At 62.5% G+C, this 13,896-nt stretch overlaps 2 protein-coding genes across 5 annotated transcripts; one reads left to right on the top strand and one right to left on the bottom strand.

Annotated features, from left to right (window-relative positions):
- Nucleotides 1-4,976: 4,976 nt before the first annotated feature.
- SIGMAR1 (sigma non-opioid intracellular receptor 1) lies at nt 4,977-9,629 on the bottom strand. 2 transcript variants are annotated; one of them, XM_052778727.1, is made up of 4 exons: nt 9,467-9,629; nt 8,443-8,643; nt 7,831-7,923; nt 4,977-6,433 (listed from the first exon to the last, which is right to left on the bottom strand). In XM_052778727.1, the coding sequence occupies exons 1-4, from the start codon at nt 9,612-9,614 to the stop codon at nt 6,207-6,209; spliced, it is 669 nt and encodes a 222-aa protein (XP_052634687.1). In that variant the 5' UTR covers nt 9,615-9,629; the 3' UTR covers nt 4,977-6,206. The 2 variants fall into 2 exon arrangements, with proteins under 2 accessions (XP_052634687.1, XP_052634688.1); XM_052778728.1 differs by lacking the exon at nt 9,467-9,629 and having other exon boundaries at nt 8,490-8,541.
- Nucleotides 9,630-9,800: 171 nt separating this feature from the next.
- GALT (galactose-1-phosphate uridylyltransferase) lies at nt 9,801-13,448 on the top strand. Of its 3 annotated transcripts, none has more exons than XM_052778748.1 (12): nt 9,801-9,911; nt 10,216-10,385; nt 10,461-10,536; nt 10,668-10,716; nt 10,938-11,067; nt 11,346-11,402; nt 11,703-11,825; nt 11,969-12,101; nt 12,575-12,658; nt 12,744-12,898; nt 13,003-13,103; nt 13,284-13,448. In XM_052778748.1, exons 1-11 carry the CDS (start codon nt 9,854-9,856, stop codon nt 13,066-13,068), a joined length of 1,101 nt encoding a protein of 366 aa, XP_052634708.1. In that variant the 5' UTR covers nt 9,801-9,853; the 3' UTR covers nt 13,069-13,103; nt 13,284-13,448. The 3 variants fall into 3 exon arrangements, with proteins under 3 accessions (XP_052634708.1, XP_052634707.1, XP_052634706.1); XM_052778747.1 differs by having other exon boundaries at nt 13,248-13,448; XM_052778746.1 differs by having other exon boundaries at nt 13,003-13,448.
- Nucleotides 13,449-13,896: the final 448 nt, after the last annotated feature.

Raw genomic sequence — 13,896 nt, 5'->3', positions numbered from 1 at the left:
GTGCGTTTGTGCAGTTGGACTGTGCTTGCGTGCGTACGTGTGCGCGCACCGGGCCAGCTGAGTGTGCACCACCTGTGCGCGTGCAGAGTGTGTGAGCACGCGTGTATCTGTGGTCACTGCGAGAGGTGAGTGCACTGCATGTGTGTGTGCAGGGAAGCCTGTGCACACCTACCAGGAGCGTGCCTTGTGTGTGCATGTGTGCATGCCACGTTTAAGGTGTGCGTATGCCCCGGGGCACTAGAGGACATGTGTACATTGCATGGAGCCGTTTGCATGCACATGCATATGTGCAGCAGCGTGCAGTGTCAGAGGGGCTGAGCATGTGCAGTGTGTGCACACGCGTGTGTGTATGCTGTTGGGGACAACAGTAAGTGCTTATATGCGTATTTGGTGAGCTGGGTGTGTGCGTTTTGTGTGCTCATCTGTAGGTGTGTGCAATCTGCGTTGGGAGAGGCGGGGGTGTGCACAGGCAGGCGTATGCACACACATGTGTTTGGGGCAGGTGGGTGTGTGTACCCGCACTGTCAATCCGTGTGTGGGCACAAAGGGGCGTTTCGGGTGAGCTCCAAGCACTGAGCCCTGACCTCCATGTGCAAGAGCTGGGGGGTCACTGCAGCATGCCCCATGCTGGGGCCTGAGACCTGCCTGCAGGCTGGGGCCACCGAGGGGTCCTCTTGAGGGGTGCTGTGTGTGCCAGGACACTGGCTGGAGGGGTCAGACTGCAGCGTCACCTGGACAGCCAAACAGGCTCCCAGAGCCCCAGCACCTGCCTGGCATGGGCAGGAGGAAGCCATCCATCTCTGTCACTGGAGGGACTCAGTGCTCCTGGCTTGCCCTGCATCCCCACTTGCAACAGGGTAAACTGAGGCACCAAGGTACCATCAAGCACATCTCCAGACATCAGACAAGGATGTAAGCTGGGGTGAGCATGCAGCACCCTGACCCACTGAGGCACCCACAGCACCCCTCTGCCTTGGGTGGGCCAGAGCCTGTGGGGAAGCACAGGGCTTCACCCACCAGCAGCATCCCCACACTGTCTCCTCACTCCCCTTCCACCTGCCTGCCTGCCAGCTTTTTCCTGACCTCTTTTTCTATGGTGGCAACTTTGGCAGGAGGCAAATGAGATGCCTGCTCTTCCCTGGACTTTTTTGGCCAGGGCAGCTGCAGGGCTTGCACGGATCCCTGGGGGACAAGCAGCAGCACCATCCTGGGACACTGGGACACAAGGGACAGTGGCTTTTGCCCCATGCCACAGCCAGAGCAGCTTGTCACCAAGACCTCATGCTGCTGCACTGGGTGTTGGTGGCATGGGGTGACAGGAGCTCTGAGTCCCAAGGGCTGCTGGCTCTGTCCCCTCCAGGGCCACCTGCATGCTGCAGAGGCCAGGGGCAGCCGGTGTGAGCCAAGTTCTGCCTTTTCCTTGGAGTGTCTTGCAGAAATAGCGGCTGGCTTTGCTCTTGGACTCCACAGCCCCGGCTGAGCCTCTGTCCCCTTCACCGCATCCCTTTGCAGGGAAAAGCCACCGCTTCTGGGCTCTCCGGCTTCCCTGCAAGTGCCTCCGGAGAAACTGCCCCTCATCCTGCCCTGGTGCTGGTGATCCCCGGGGGCTCCTCGAGTTCCAGGCAGCCTGGCAGCACACAGCATGGCACAGCATCCTGGCCGGAGAGGCTCTCCTGGAAAAATGAGCCCCTTTCCCGGGAGAGCCGGGCAGTTCCCGACCCTGCAGGGCCCCCGAGTGCTGTTTATCTTTGCGCAGGAGATAAATTAGCTGTCGGCCATCCCATTTCGGGGCTGGACAGCTGTAGCTCGCACTGGCCCAGCCCATCCCGCTGCGGGAAGGGTAGGGACCTCCCGGCGCTTGACGGCCCCTCTAAGCATCTAGTTTGTCAGTGGTTGGCTGACGTTCCTGCTGAATTGCCCCTGGGAAGATACAACCCGGCCCCATTTCAGAGGGACCCACAGGGCCAGCTGCCCGCCCAGACTCGTTCCACAGGACCCCATGCACATGGCTCCAGCCTCCCCTCCCAGTGCTGCTGCATTGCACCCCGGGGTGCTGGCATCCTCTGCGCTGGGCTGTGCCCTGACCCCTGCACATTGGGGCGAGGAGGGAACCAGGGCTGAAGGCTAGGCTGGGTGGGATGAATCAAACATGGTGATGGTGGTGGGACTTCTCCACGGCCCAGCAGGAACCCAGGTGTTTGGGGAAGCTCCCCTCTTCCAAGGCAGAGGGGTTGGGGTGCTTGGGTCAACGTAGCACCCAGGGGTGGGGAATGTGGCCAGGCTGGCTAGTGGCAGCACCGAGGTCTGCATGGGGTGCAGCATGTCCCATTGCCCTGGGCATGGCCACCAAGGGACCCAGTCCAGCTGGACAAGCGTGACTCAGTTCCTCCCTAGAGGCTCCACAGTGACAACAGCAACTCTGGGGCTCAGCACATGTGTCATGAAGTCTGTCCATGCTCAGGCTCTCCCCAGGACAGCAAGAAGGACTATGTCCCCTCCAGCATCCCACTCAGCATCTTTGCACCACCAGGGTCTGGTGGTGCTCCTAGCTGGAGAGAAAAAGAAATCCCCCAGACAAACAGCTATCGACGGCTGCGGTGGAAGCAGCACAGATAGATACTGGAGGTATAGATGGGCATGGCAGACAGCAGAGCAGAGTGAGAGATACTTGGAGCAGAGAGATACCGCAGGAGGAATTGGGAGATAGATCCTTTGGGCTGATCAATACCCACTGCATGTGGAGGGACAGCAAGATAAAGCGAGCTGCAGGGGGGAAGTGTTTGGTGGGCAGCGATGTGCATTTGTCCTGGCGATGGCTCCGGGGAGATGCCACTCGCGGTTGCTTCAGCTGGGGCTGGGATAGAGCTGGACCCACAGTGCAGATGCCTGTTGCTGAGTCTCCTTGCCCATCTCCGGCCACACCACAAGGGTTTGGTGTCATTTGAGGTGCCCTGGGGTCCCACCTCGCCTCTGGGTACCAAAGGGTGCATATCTCCTGTGTGTCCTGGTGGCATCCTCTGGCCCTGCAGGGATGTCCCTGCCACCTGTGGGCATCCTGGAGGATGCTGGGTGCCTGCATATGGGCAACCAAAGGGGAGAGGCGCAGCTTGAGTGCAAGCCCTGTCCCTGGTGCAGGGACTGTGCTGGAGCTGGGTGACTGCGGATGAGTTCCACCCTGTGCCTCGGTTTCTCCATGTGAACCAAATGATGGCAAGCCACAGGGAGCTGGGTCAGTCCAGCACAGACTCGGGCACGGATGAGGAGTGGAGAGGAAGGGTCAGAAGCAACAAAAGCCTGTGGGACATGCTGTGTCCAGGACCCATCTCTCATCTGCTGGTCACTGGGGACACTTACCTGCTCCTTAATAGGCTGCAAACACCCACCCTGAAGGGAAGGGCTGCTTTTTGGGACCTTTGAATGCCTGGCACTGTCCCTGCTCAGTGCTAGAATGGACACAACCCCCCCTGCTGCAGCAATGCAGACAGGGCTCCTGGGTCCCAGCCTAGCTCCATCCCAGTGGTACTTGCCTGAGCCACCCTGTGCTGCCTGGTTTCTCTGCTGGGCACATCCCAGCTTAGCTGGGCATGGTGAGGAAGGTACTGCCGGAGCAGCCCTTTGCCTGGACAGGGCTGCCGGCCCCATGGCCAGGCTAGGGGGGATCCCCCGCCCGTGATGGAGTTATTGACACGGGCGCTACGGAAAACACTGCTGAGATTGTTCACACTAATGTTATTTAGCAGCAATATTTCCGTAATAAAAGAAATCAATGGGCAAGAGAAAAGACCTGTCCAGAGCTTTGATTTTCTCATTTTAATGGCATACTTATTTACTCCCACCAGCGTGCCCATCGGATTTTCATTACGCGGCCTTCGCTGTAAGTGGAGCTGTATTGATATGAGCTGCTGAGTTAGCGCCTTCCTGTGCGGGCCGGCACAGGATTGCTCATGTTCCTCAACAGGGCTCTGGTAAACCCCAGGGAATGGGCATGGCATAGGGGCAGGGTGGCCTTGCAGCCCATATGAACACACACAGACGCACACACACACAGCCTGCCCACACACGTGTGCACACTACATAGTCTGCCCATGGGCACACAGGAACGCACACACATATACCTGGTTGTCCTGCCGGTCTGTACACTGCGGACTGCGCACACACACATACGTGCACACAATTTTCTCACCTGCACAGTCACACCACATGCACATACACAAATGTCCTATCCATACATGCCCAAGCACTCACACGTGCAATTGCTCTGACCGTATGGACAGATGCCCAATTGTTCTAGCTATATACACACGTGTACACATGTGTGTGCAACCCCCAGCCGTTCTGCCTACACCCACCTGCAAACTGTTCTATCTATATGCATGCATGCACCTACGCATGCTCAGCTGCCCTGCCAAGACACACACACACACAAAACCATCCTGCTTGCACATATACACACACGTGCACACGACCTGTCTGCCAGCACGTGCATGCACACGCAGAGCCTACATAACCTGTGTTTCCCTCCTGTGCCCTTCTCACATCGGGGAGTACACCTGTGTGTCTGTGTAAACCTCCCAGAACCACCAACCTGCTACGTCTGGGTCCATCCACCCTCAGGGCCACATGCCCAGCATCGGCACTGTCCCCCAAAAGGATGGAGCCCGCCGGACTCTTGGGTCCCCCATGGAAGCAGGGCCCTGGCACCAGCCCAGGCTTTCGGTCCCCAGCGACTGCAGCAGAGAGAGGAGTAACAGCACCATCTCCTGCCGGTCCTCGGGAGCCAAAATGGGGCTGATCCTGCCCAAGACTGCACCCCCCAGCTCCCAGGACCCCAGGCGGGATGATGCCAGCTTCCCCAGGGACACCCAGGTACCCCCAGCTGCCAGCAGGACCCCCGCTGAGCCCAGAGCTGGCTGGATCCAGCACCCCCATGGCAGGGGCTCAGCATGCTCCAGAGACTCTCCTGGGTCCAGACTCTCTGAGCGGGTGGGATGAACAATTTTATTACCTGTATCTCTTTTCAGGTGGCAAATTAAGAAGTAGCCCATGTGTGGGGCTGCCAGTCAGCAGGACAGGAACAGTCCGGGGAGCACAAGGAGCAACATGCTACAGGCCTGGTGGCCAGGGACGCACACGTTAGTTTGGCAGCAGCATGGAGCTGAAAGCCCTCCACCAAGCAGCGAGCCCACACGGGTCCGGCCGCAGGGCTGCAAGCAGGGTCCGCAGCCGGGATCAGTCGGGGGAACGCAGCACTCCCTCAGCAGCCGGGACCTGATGCCTGGAGCCAAGCAGCAGTGGCTGTCCCCAGGGGGTCTCACAGCCAGGGGAAGCGTTAAGAGGGGCAAGATCCCATCCTGAGCTTGTACAGAGGTTTGGGCACCTGCAGACACTAGGTATGTGCATAGCCCAGAGGCCACGCAAGAACGGGCTCTCCGTTAAGGCGACAGACGGTGGCTCTCCCCCTTGCGGGGGACTGCAGGGAGGGGACTTTGGGAAAGGGACCCTCTTCCAGCCCCGGCTGTCCCCTGGGGCAGATGACACATAGGGGACCGGGAGGGACCTCCAGCACAGAGGCTGGGCATCCCCCCACTGCCGGGGGATCCCAGTGCAGATCCTGCCCCATGCCAGGGTGATACTGTGTGCTGCCAACCCACATCAGCAGGGACGGAGCCACGGGAGATGCTGCCAGCTGGACATAGCACCCTGCGCTGCCCGCAGTCCCGGCAGACTGCCAGAGAGATGGGGAACTTCTCGCCTGACCTTTACAATGGGTGCTGTGGCCTGGCTCACCCCGTGCACCCTGTCCCGAGGGCAGCATCCTCCTCCTGATGTCTCAGGAGCTGCAGAAATTTTGTGGAGCCTGGGGACAGCCTCTCCCGCCACACACCGAGGGCACACAGGGGTGTTCGTACCCCGCAAGGCCACTCCAGCCCCTAAGGGATGGAAAAGCAGGACATGGCTCCGATCAAAAGGGGGGAGAGGCAGCTAGTAAAGAGAACTGATGGTCTGTATTGCTGTGACCACCACGGTCCCTCTGTCCTGGCACGCAGCTGGCCCATGGGGAAGGACAGAGCAATTTGGAGGAGGCACAGGGGATTTCCTGCTGCCTCTGCTAGAGCCTGGGCTCATGGAGGAGGAGGAGGAGAGGGGAGGAAGGCTGGGAAGAGAGGAGCCAGCTGTGCTCGGCAGGGTGCCCCAGCGAGCCGGGCTCAGCAGCCCAAGGTGCTGAAGAAGGCATTGGCTTCCAGGAGCAGGCCCTTGGCATAGACGCGCAGGGTGTAGAAGAGGGTGATGAAGTCCTGAGTGCTGAAGAGGGTGTCAGCCAGGGCGAAGGCGAGCGTGGAGGGGATGAAACCCCGGCCGTACTCCACCATCCAGGTACCTGCGCTCCACTGCACCGACGTGGCCTCTCCTGCCTGGTGCACGATGGTGTCCCCTGCCAACACACACAACCAGCACAGCTCCCAGTGGCTGCCCTGCATCATGCCCTGTATCGGGTCTGCATGGCAATGTTTTGGTAGCAGGGGGGCTACAGGGGTGGCTTTTGTGGGAAGCTGCTGGAAGCTTCCCCCGTGTCTGACAGAGCCAGTGCCAGCCAGCTCCAAGACAGACCTGCTGCTGGCCAAAGCCGAGCCAATTAGTGATAGTGCCTCTAGGATAACATATTTAAGAAGGGAAAAAAAAGTTGCTGGGGCACAGAAATGGCAGCTGGAGAGAGGAGTGAAAACATGTAAGAGAAACAACCCTGCAGACACCAAGGTCAGTGAAGGAGGGGGAGGAGGTGCTCCAGGCACCAGAGCAGAGCAGATTCCCCTGCAGCCCGTGGGGAAGACCATGGTGAGACAGGCTGTCCCCCTGCAGCCCAGGGAGGACCTCATGCCGGAGCAGGTGGGTGCCCGAGGGAGGCTGTAATCCCGTGGGAAGCCTGCGCTGGAGCAGGATCCTGGCAGGACCTGTGGACCCGTGGAGAGAGGAGCCCACGCTGGAGCAGGTTTTCCAGCAGGACTTGTGACCCCGCAGGGGACACACGCTGGGGCAGTGTGCTCCTGAAGGACTGCATGCCTTGGAAGGGACCCATGCTGGAGCAGCTCGTGAAGAACTGCAGCCCATGGGAAGGACTCACGTTGGAGGACTGTGTCCCGTGGGACGGACCCCACGCTGGAGCAGGGGAAGAGTGTGAGGAGTCCTCCCCCTGAGGAGGAAGGAGCGGCAGAGACAGCGTGTGATGAACTGACCCCAACCCCCATTCCCCGTCCCCCTGTGCCACTGGTGGGAGGAGGTAGAGAATTCAGCAGTGAAATTGTGCCGAGGAAGAAGGGAGGGGTGGGGTGGAAGGTGTTTTAAGATTTATTTCTCACTACCCTACTCTGGTTTGATTGGCAATGAATTAAGTTAATTTTCCCCAAGCTGAGTCTGTTTTGCTCGTGATGGTAGTTGGTTGAGTGATCTCTCCCTGTCCTTATCTCGACTCACGAGCCTTTTGTTATATTTTCTCTCCCCTGTCCAGTTGAGGAGGGGGAGTGATAGAGCAGCTGTGTGGTGCTTAGCTGCTGGCTTGGGTTAAACCACAACATGCCCGAAGAGGAGACATGTTGGATTGTGACCTGCGGGGCTGAGCACCCAACTCCTCCCCAGTCTTGCTCACTTTTCTCTTACTGGCACCCACTGAGATGCTGGGATGTGCCCCTGGGGACACAAACTGCCCCATCCTGAGCTCTTGGCTTCTGCCAGCTGGAAGGAAGAGGCTCTGCAACAGTGGAGGATCAGCCTGCAGAGCAGCTGTGCCCCAGGACGTGGATGCAGCCCACAGGGAGCCATGGCTGCTGCACTTACCTGGATAGTAGATCTCACTTCTGGTGGTCCCCTCCTTCCACTGCCGGAAGGTCCCCGAGATGACGGTGTCAGAGATATCCGCCCAGTACCGACCTGCGGGAGGACAGACAGCACTGGCTCAGCGTGTGCCTGCTGGGGATGGCTTGGGAGCCTAGGTCTGAGCCATGGAGCAGACCTCTGGGGAGAAGGATGCCAGCCCCGGGGCCTTGACACACTGAGGACCACAGCCGGGTCTGGTACCCAGGCTGCCTGTGTGACTGGCCATATCCCACCACCCTGGGCTACTCGGTGTCCTTAAGCCCCATCGCTTCCAGTGTGTTTGGCATTCACTCCCTGTTGAAACACTGGGAGATGTGATGCCTGCCACTGCCTGCCAGCTGGACGCGGAGAGTCCTGGCCACACGACACGGCATGCACAGGGACCTGCAGGCACTGCAGGACACCACAGGGGCTGGTCCCCACACAGAGGGTGTTTTCCAGCATCGTGCACCCCATAAAAGAAGCGGAGCAGTGGCCCCAGGCACACCATGGGCAGGGCAGCCAGACCCAAATGAGTGGAGTGGAAAGAGCTCAGAGAAACCCCCCACCTGCCAGCCCTGTCTCCCCGCTTACCTGAGTGGCCCCCGGTGTCAACAGCCGTCCCAAAGAGCAGCACGTACTCGGTGAGCGAGGCATGCAGGAGGCACATGGAGCCCATCCACCCGCCTGCATTCACAAACACCCACTGCAGGTCCTCATCTGGCAGGATGTGGCCTGGGTGCTTCTTCCGTAGCTCCACAATGATCTTGGAGAAAGCCAGCTCATGGTCCAGCCCTGCAGCACCCAGGGTCACCATGAGTCCCTGCCATCGAGCAAGCTCTGCCGGCACCTCCCCAAATCCGCCCCGCAGCCACAGGGTCCCAGCACAATCTTAGAGGGATCTGCCTAGGGAAGATGTCTCCTCTCTCCGGCCTTCAGCCCCCATGGCCGCTGACCCAGCCCCACTGCCTACCCAGATGGTGATGGAGGATGTGCAGCACCAAGTGCTACAGTCTAGAGCCCACCCTAGGTGCTGGGCTATATGGGGGACACAAGCAAGGTGACAGCGACCCTGCCCTGGTGACATGCAGCACCTCTGTTGCGACCAAACACCCCGTGCCCTATGGGGCCAGCCCTCCCCTCCAGCCCTAGCTGGGGGGTCGGTTGTGCCCCTGGCCCACCTGGGGCTTGGTCCCCCGACCTGGCCCAGCCCCAGCACCAAGAGAGCCACCTTAACCTCGGGTTCAGCCCCAACCAGGCTGGGTGGTGCTGCTGCCCCAGTCCCCATCCCTCCTTTGCTCCAGTCCCATTCCTCCATCCCACTTGCCCCATGCTCCCGGTCCCTGTTCCCTGGTATCGCTCCCCTCCCGACACCGGTCCCGCCGCCCCACTCGCAGCCCCCCAGCCCCTCCCAGACCTCAGCTCCATTCCCCCCGTGATCCCGGCCCCCCCGTACCAGACCCTCCTCGACCCCGCGTCCCCGCTACGGATCCCTTCCCCAGCCCAGGCCGCTGCGCCCCCGCCCCAGTCCCTGGTTCCGTTCCCATCCCTCCTCGGTCCCGTTCCCCCGCGCCCCCCCCTCCGGCCGGTGGGCCCCTTCCCCACGGGCGGCGCGTACCCGCGTGGTGCCGGGCGAGCTGGGCGATCTCGGCGGGGGTGAACTCGTACCGTTTGGAGGCCAGCCAGCCCCGCAGCCCCTGCAGCACCAGCGCCAGCGCGCCCAGCGCCAGCCCGGCCCGCAGCACCCGCCGCCCCGCCGCCCCCATGCCGCCGCCGCCGCCGCCGCCACCCGCCGCCACCGCCGCCGCCGCCGCCGCTCCGCCCCGCCGCCAGCGGGACGGGGAACGGGAGCGGGAGCGCACCCGCCTCGGCCACGCCATGCCCGGCCACGGCGGCCCTGCGCCGGCGCGGCGGGGCGGAGCGGAGCGGCGGGAGGCGGCTGGAAGGGGCCGGACCCGCGGGGCGGTGCCGGCGCTACCGCCGGGGCTTCCGGGAGCGGCGGGGCATGGAGCCATCGCCGGCGGGGGAGGAAGAGGAGGGGGCCGGCCGCTTTCGTGCCAGCGGTACGGTGGGGGCTGCCTCCCTCCGGAACCCCGGCCAGAGCCCAGCCCAGCCCCGGGAAGCCGGGGGGCTGCGGGGGACGCTCCCTGCCCGGGGGGGGGGTGGCAGCGGGGAACCCCCCCCGCCGTCCTGAGGCAGGGAGGAAGGAGTGAAGCTGAAGGGGGCTTAAAGTGGGGTGCAGACCTTCTTGCAGGGTTACCCGCGGAGGGGGCATGGGGGGGTGGGGGGGGGTGCCCGGCCCGCGGGGGGGGCGGTCTGCGACCCGCGTTCCTTCCTCCCTGACGCCCCGCTCCTCTGTCCCCGCAGAGCACCAGCACGCTCGTTACAACCCGCTGCGGGATGACTGGGTGCTGGTGTCGGCCCACCGGGTGAAGCGACCCTGGCAGGGGCAGCTGGAGAAGCCACCCCCGGAGGATGTCCCCCGCTGGGACCCCAACAACCCCCTTTGCCCCGGGGCCACCCGGGCCAACGGCAAGGTACCACCAAGGACCCAGGCGTCCGGGCTCCCCAACCGCCCCGTCTGCCCCTGATCCCGACTCTCGCCCTGGCAGGTGAACCCCCAGTACGAGGGCACCTTCGTCTTCCCAAATGACTTCCCTGCACTGCAGCCCGATGCTCCCGAGCCTGGTAACTTCCATGGGGAGAGTAGGCTGCCGGAATCCCCCCGGCTCAGGTCCTGGGGGAGCTGCACGGTGGCCTGGAGAGGCGTAGGTGCTGGCCCAGCACCTTCTCCCTCCCCACTCTCTGTCCTTGCCCAGGTGACAGCGATCACCCCTTGTTTCGAGCTGCAGCAGCCCGGGGTGTGTGGTAAGTACCTCCATGGCTCCAGGGGGTCCGGGCCACCATGTCAGCCAGAACCCATGGGATGAAGCTGGACTGAGGCTGCTCTCCTCCTTGCGGTGCCTGTTCTGTACACGCCTGCTCTATTTTGGGGTTTCATCCCTGTCCCCTGTTCCACTGCGCCTGGCAGGGCTGTGGGGGTCCCCAGAGATGCCCTGCAGTCCCAGCCACGCGTGTCTCCTCCGCAGCAAGGTGATGTGCTTCCACCCTTGGTCGGACCTGACGCTGCCCCTCATGTCTCTGGCAGAGATCCGGGCTGTCATCGACGCGTGGGCAGAGCTGGCCGTCGAGCTGGGTGCCTCCTACCCTTGGGTGCAGGTCTGGGGCTGGTGGGGGCTGCCTTTCTCTCCCTGCCCTGGGGATCTTGGGTGGAGGCGGGGGGCCAGGGCTGGGTGCTCTGGCAGCACCTGGAATTGGGACCATCCCAGTCGCGTGTGGGTCCCCTGTCTGTACCTCATGCCCTCTTGAGTATTTCCAGAGGGGTACGAGGCTCCGCTCTCCTGCGGGATGCTTTCCTGGTGTGCCGGGGACACCACAGCAGCCTGCAGTAGGGACCCTGAGGCTGGGACCTGCTGGCTGCACCTCTTCCTCTGCAGATCTTCGAGAACAAGGGAGCGATGATGGGCTGCTCCAACCCGCACCCCCACTGCCAGGTAAGGCTGTCCCACCCGTGACCTGGCTTAACCACGAGTCCCTGTGGGTGACCCTACAACAAACCCAGGGGGAAGATGTGAACGAGAATCCCCCTGCCCTGGTCCCAAAGCTTTTTGCAGCAAGGATACCCCCATGTTTGTCCTGTCACCTCCCCTCCGGGGCACTGTCCCCTGTGGCTGCCACATGTCGGACTCTCCACCTGGTGGCAGCACGGACCTGCAGATGGACAGCGTGGCTGGGGCACCTCTGCAAATGCGGGGTACGGGTAACCCAGCCCTGTGCCCCCATGTTCCTCCCAGGTGTGGGCCAGCAGCTTCCTACCGAATGAGGCACGCCTGGAGGACCGGACCCAGCGGCAGTACCTGAGCCAGCACGGCGTGCCCATGCTGCTGGAGTATGCGGAGCAGGAGGCTCGCCGAAAGGTGAGGACACGGCTGTTGCCCGTATCTCCTCCCTGGGAGCTGGATATGTGCTGGGCTGGGCCTCCGAGCCACCAAGAGCAGGGCCCCTGGGAGCGCCCGTCCCCAGGGTGTTGGGGCTCCCCATGAAGCACTGTGTCCTGCAGGAGCGGCTGGTGGTAGAGAACGCGGACTGGTTGGTTGTGGTTCCGTACTGGGCCACCTGGCCCTACCAGACCCTGCTGCTGCCCCGCCGCCACGTCTGCCGCCTCCAGGACCTCCATGAGGGCGAGAGGGACAGTGAGTGGCTCTGCACCTCGTTAGCCCCTGTCCCACATCCTTTGGGCTCGGCCTTCATTAGGAAGCAGCTTTGTGGCAGTCTTGCTGGTGCTGGAGGGTCTGTGTCCCCTTGGGGTGCGAGGCTGCCAGGCTCAGCTTGGGGGGGCACTAGTACCCCTGTTTTGCCAGGGCAAGAATTGGATGTCCACGGCTGGGGGAACTGGTGTCCTTTTTGGGGTGATGAAGCACATGATACCCCGTACTTTTGGGATGCTGGCTGGTGAGGAATGAGGGCTCCTTCTGCCACGTTGTTCAGGCTGTCTGCATGGGTGGGGAGGGGGGGAACTGCCAAGTGCATCCCCCCTGCCTGTCACTGATGTCCACCCAGGGAGGGGTGCTGAGGGTGGCCCCCCCCCACCTCAAGCCCCATGCGCTGCCTTCCTTTGGAGGGGGCTGGCCAGCTCAGGGTGCGACTCCCCGGCACTCCCCTGCAGGTCTGGCCTCCATCATGCAGAGGCTGCTCATCAAGTATGACAACCTCTTCGAAGTCTCCTTCCCCTACTCCATGGGCTGGCATGGTGAGTGGGGTGGCTGGGGGACCCTGGCAACTCTCTCATCTGCATCCCCTCCCCGGGGCTCATGCAGTGGCTGCATCCCCAACAGGAGCCCCCACGGGCCCCTACCTGGAGGAGCACTGCGGGCACTGGCAGCTCCATGCCCACTACTACCCCCCGCTGCTCCGCTCCGCCACCGTCCGCAAGTTCATGGTGGGCTACGAGATGCTGGCGCAGGTGCAGCGGGACCTCACCCCAGAGCAGGTGAGCGCAGCTCAGAGAGGGGGGACTGTGGGGAGCCAGGAGGTCCTGTGCCAGGGCTGTCCCCAGGACCAGCCGCTGGCTGCCCCTTGTGCTGTGCCCCGCAGGCAGCTGAGCGCCTCAGGAGCCTCCCCGAGGTGCACTACAAGCAGAGGGCCAAGGAGATGTCGTGATGGGGAGCAGCGGAGCCAGCCCTCAGCTGTGCTCGGTGAGGCCAGGGAGAGCAGTCAGCTGGGCCTGGCGAGAGCTGAGGCTTGGGAACTCATGTCACTTGTGAGCCCTCTGATCTCCCAGCTGCTTCTGAGCCTAGTTGCGGCTTGGCCCAGCTTGGGGACTGGTTTTACCTGTTCAGGTACCCCAGTCCTAATCCTGTGGCATCCTTGCACAGGCGGTGCTGTTCCTTCTGTCTCCTTCCCCATCCCAGGCTATGTCTTCTGCCTCCGCAGAGTGCTCCTACCACCACTAAAGGGCTTACCCTCCTTACCAGTCCAGTCTTACTGGTGGGACTGGGAGTGCACGGCCTCCCTGGCCAATAAAACCTGGAAGCAAAGTGCCTCTGCCTGTGTCCTCGTGGCTCTCGGGCCCGGGTGGGAGGTTTGGGGTCTCTGGTGGGGACCCCCAGCTGCTGGGGGGCATAACACTGGGGGCTGAAGGGGATGTGCCGGCAGCCCTATGCTGCTTGGTGCTGTCCCTGTCTTTCTGCGTTGCCTCCTGTTCCTCCCTGGGGGGAGCTCTGAGCCTGGCTCTGAGCGCTGCAGGCTCGGGGAGGAGTGGGAAGCAGGGAGGAATTGATGCTGCCCAAGGCTTAGCCAGCTCCTGGGAGAGGGCTGAGGCCTGGCAAAGTCGCTGCACGGAGGCTGCTGGCTGGGATGCTCGGCCCTGGAGCTGCTCCTCTTCCTTCTCTCTGCCTGGGGCTGCAGGGCTGCAGCCCTTGTCCTGCCTACCACGGGTACTGGGGCTGCCGTGGAGGGCTGCTGCAGTGCAGCAAGGGGCTGGTTCAT

This window comes from Harpia harpyja, chromosome Z (genome assembly GCF_026419915.1).
Source record: "Harpia harpyja isolate bHarHar1 chromosome Z, bHarHar1 primary haplotype, whole genome shotgun sequence".
Classification (NCBI taxonomy): Eukaryota; Metazoa; Chordata; class Aves; order Accipitriformes; family Accipitridae; genus Harpia; species Harpia harpyja.
This window is presented reverse-complemented; position numbering and strand designations above follow the sequence as displayed.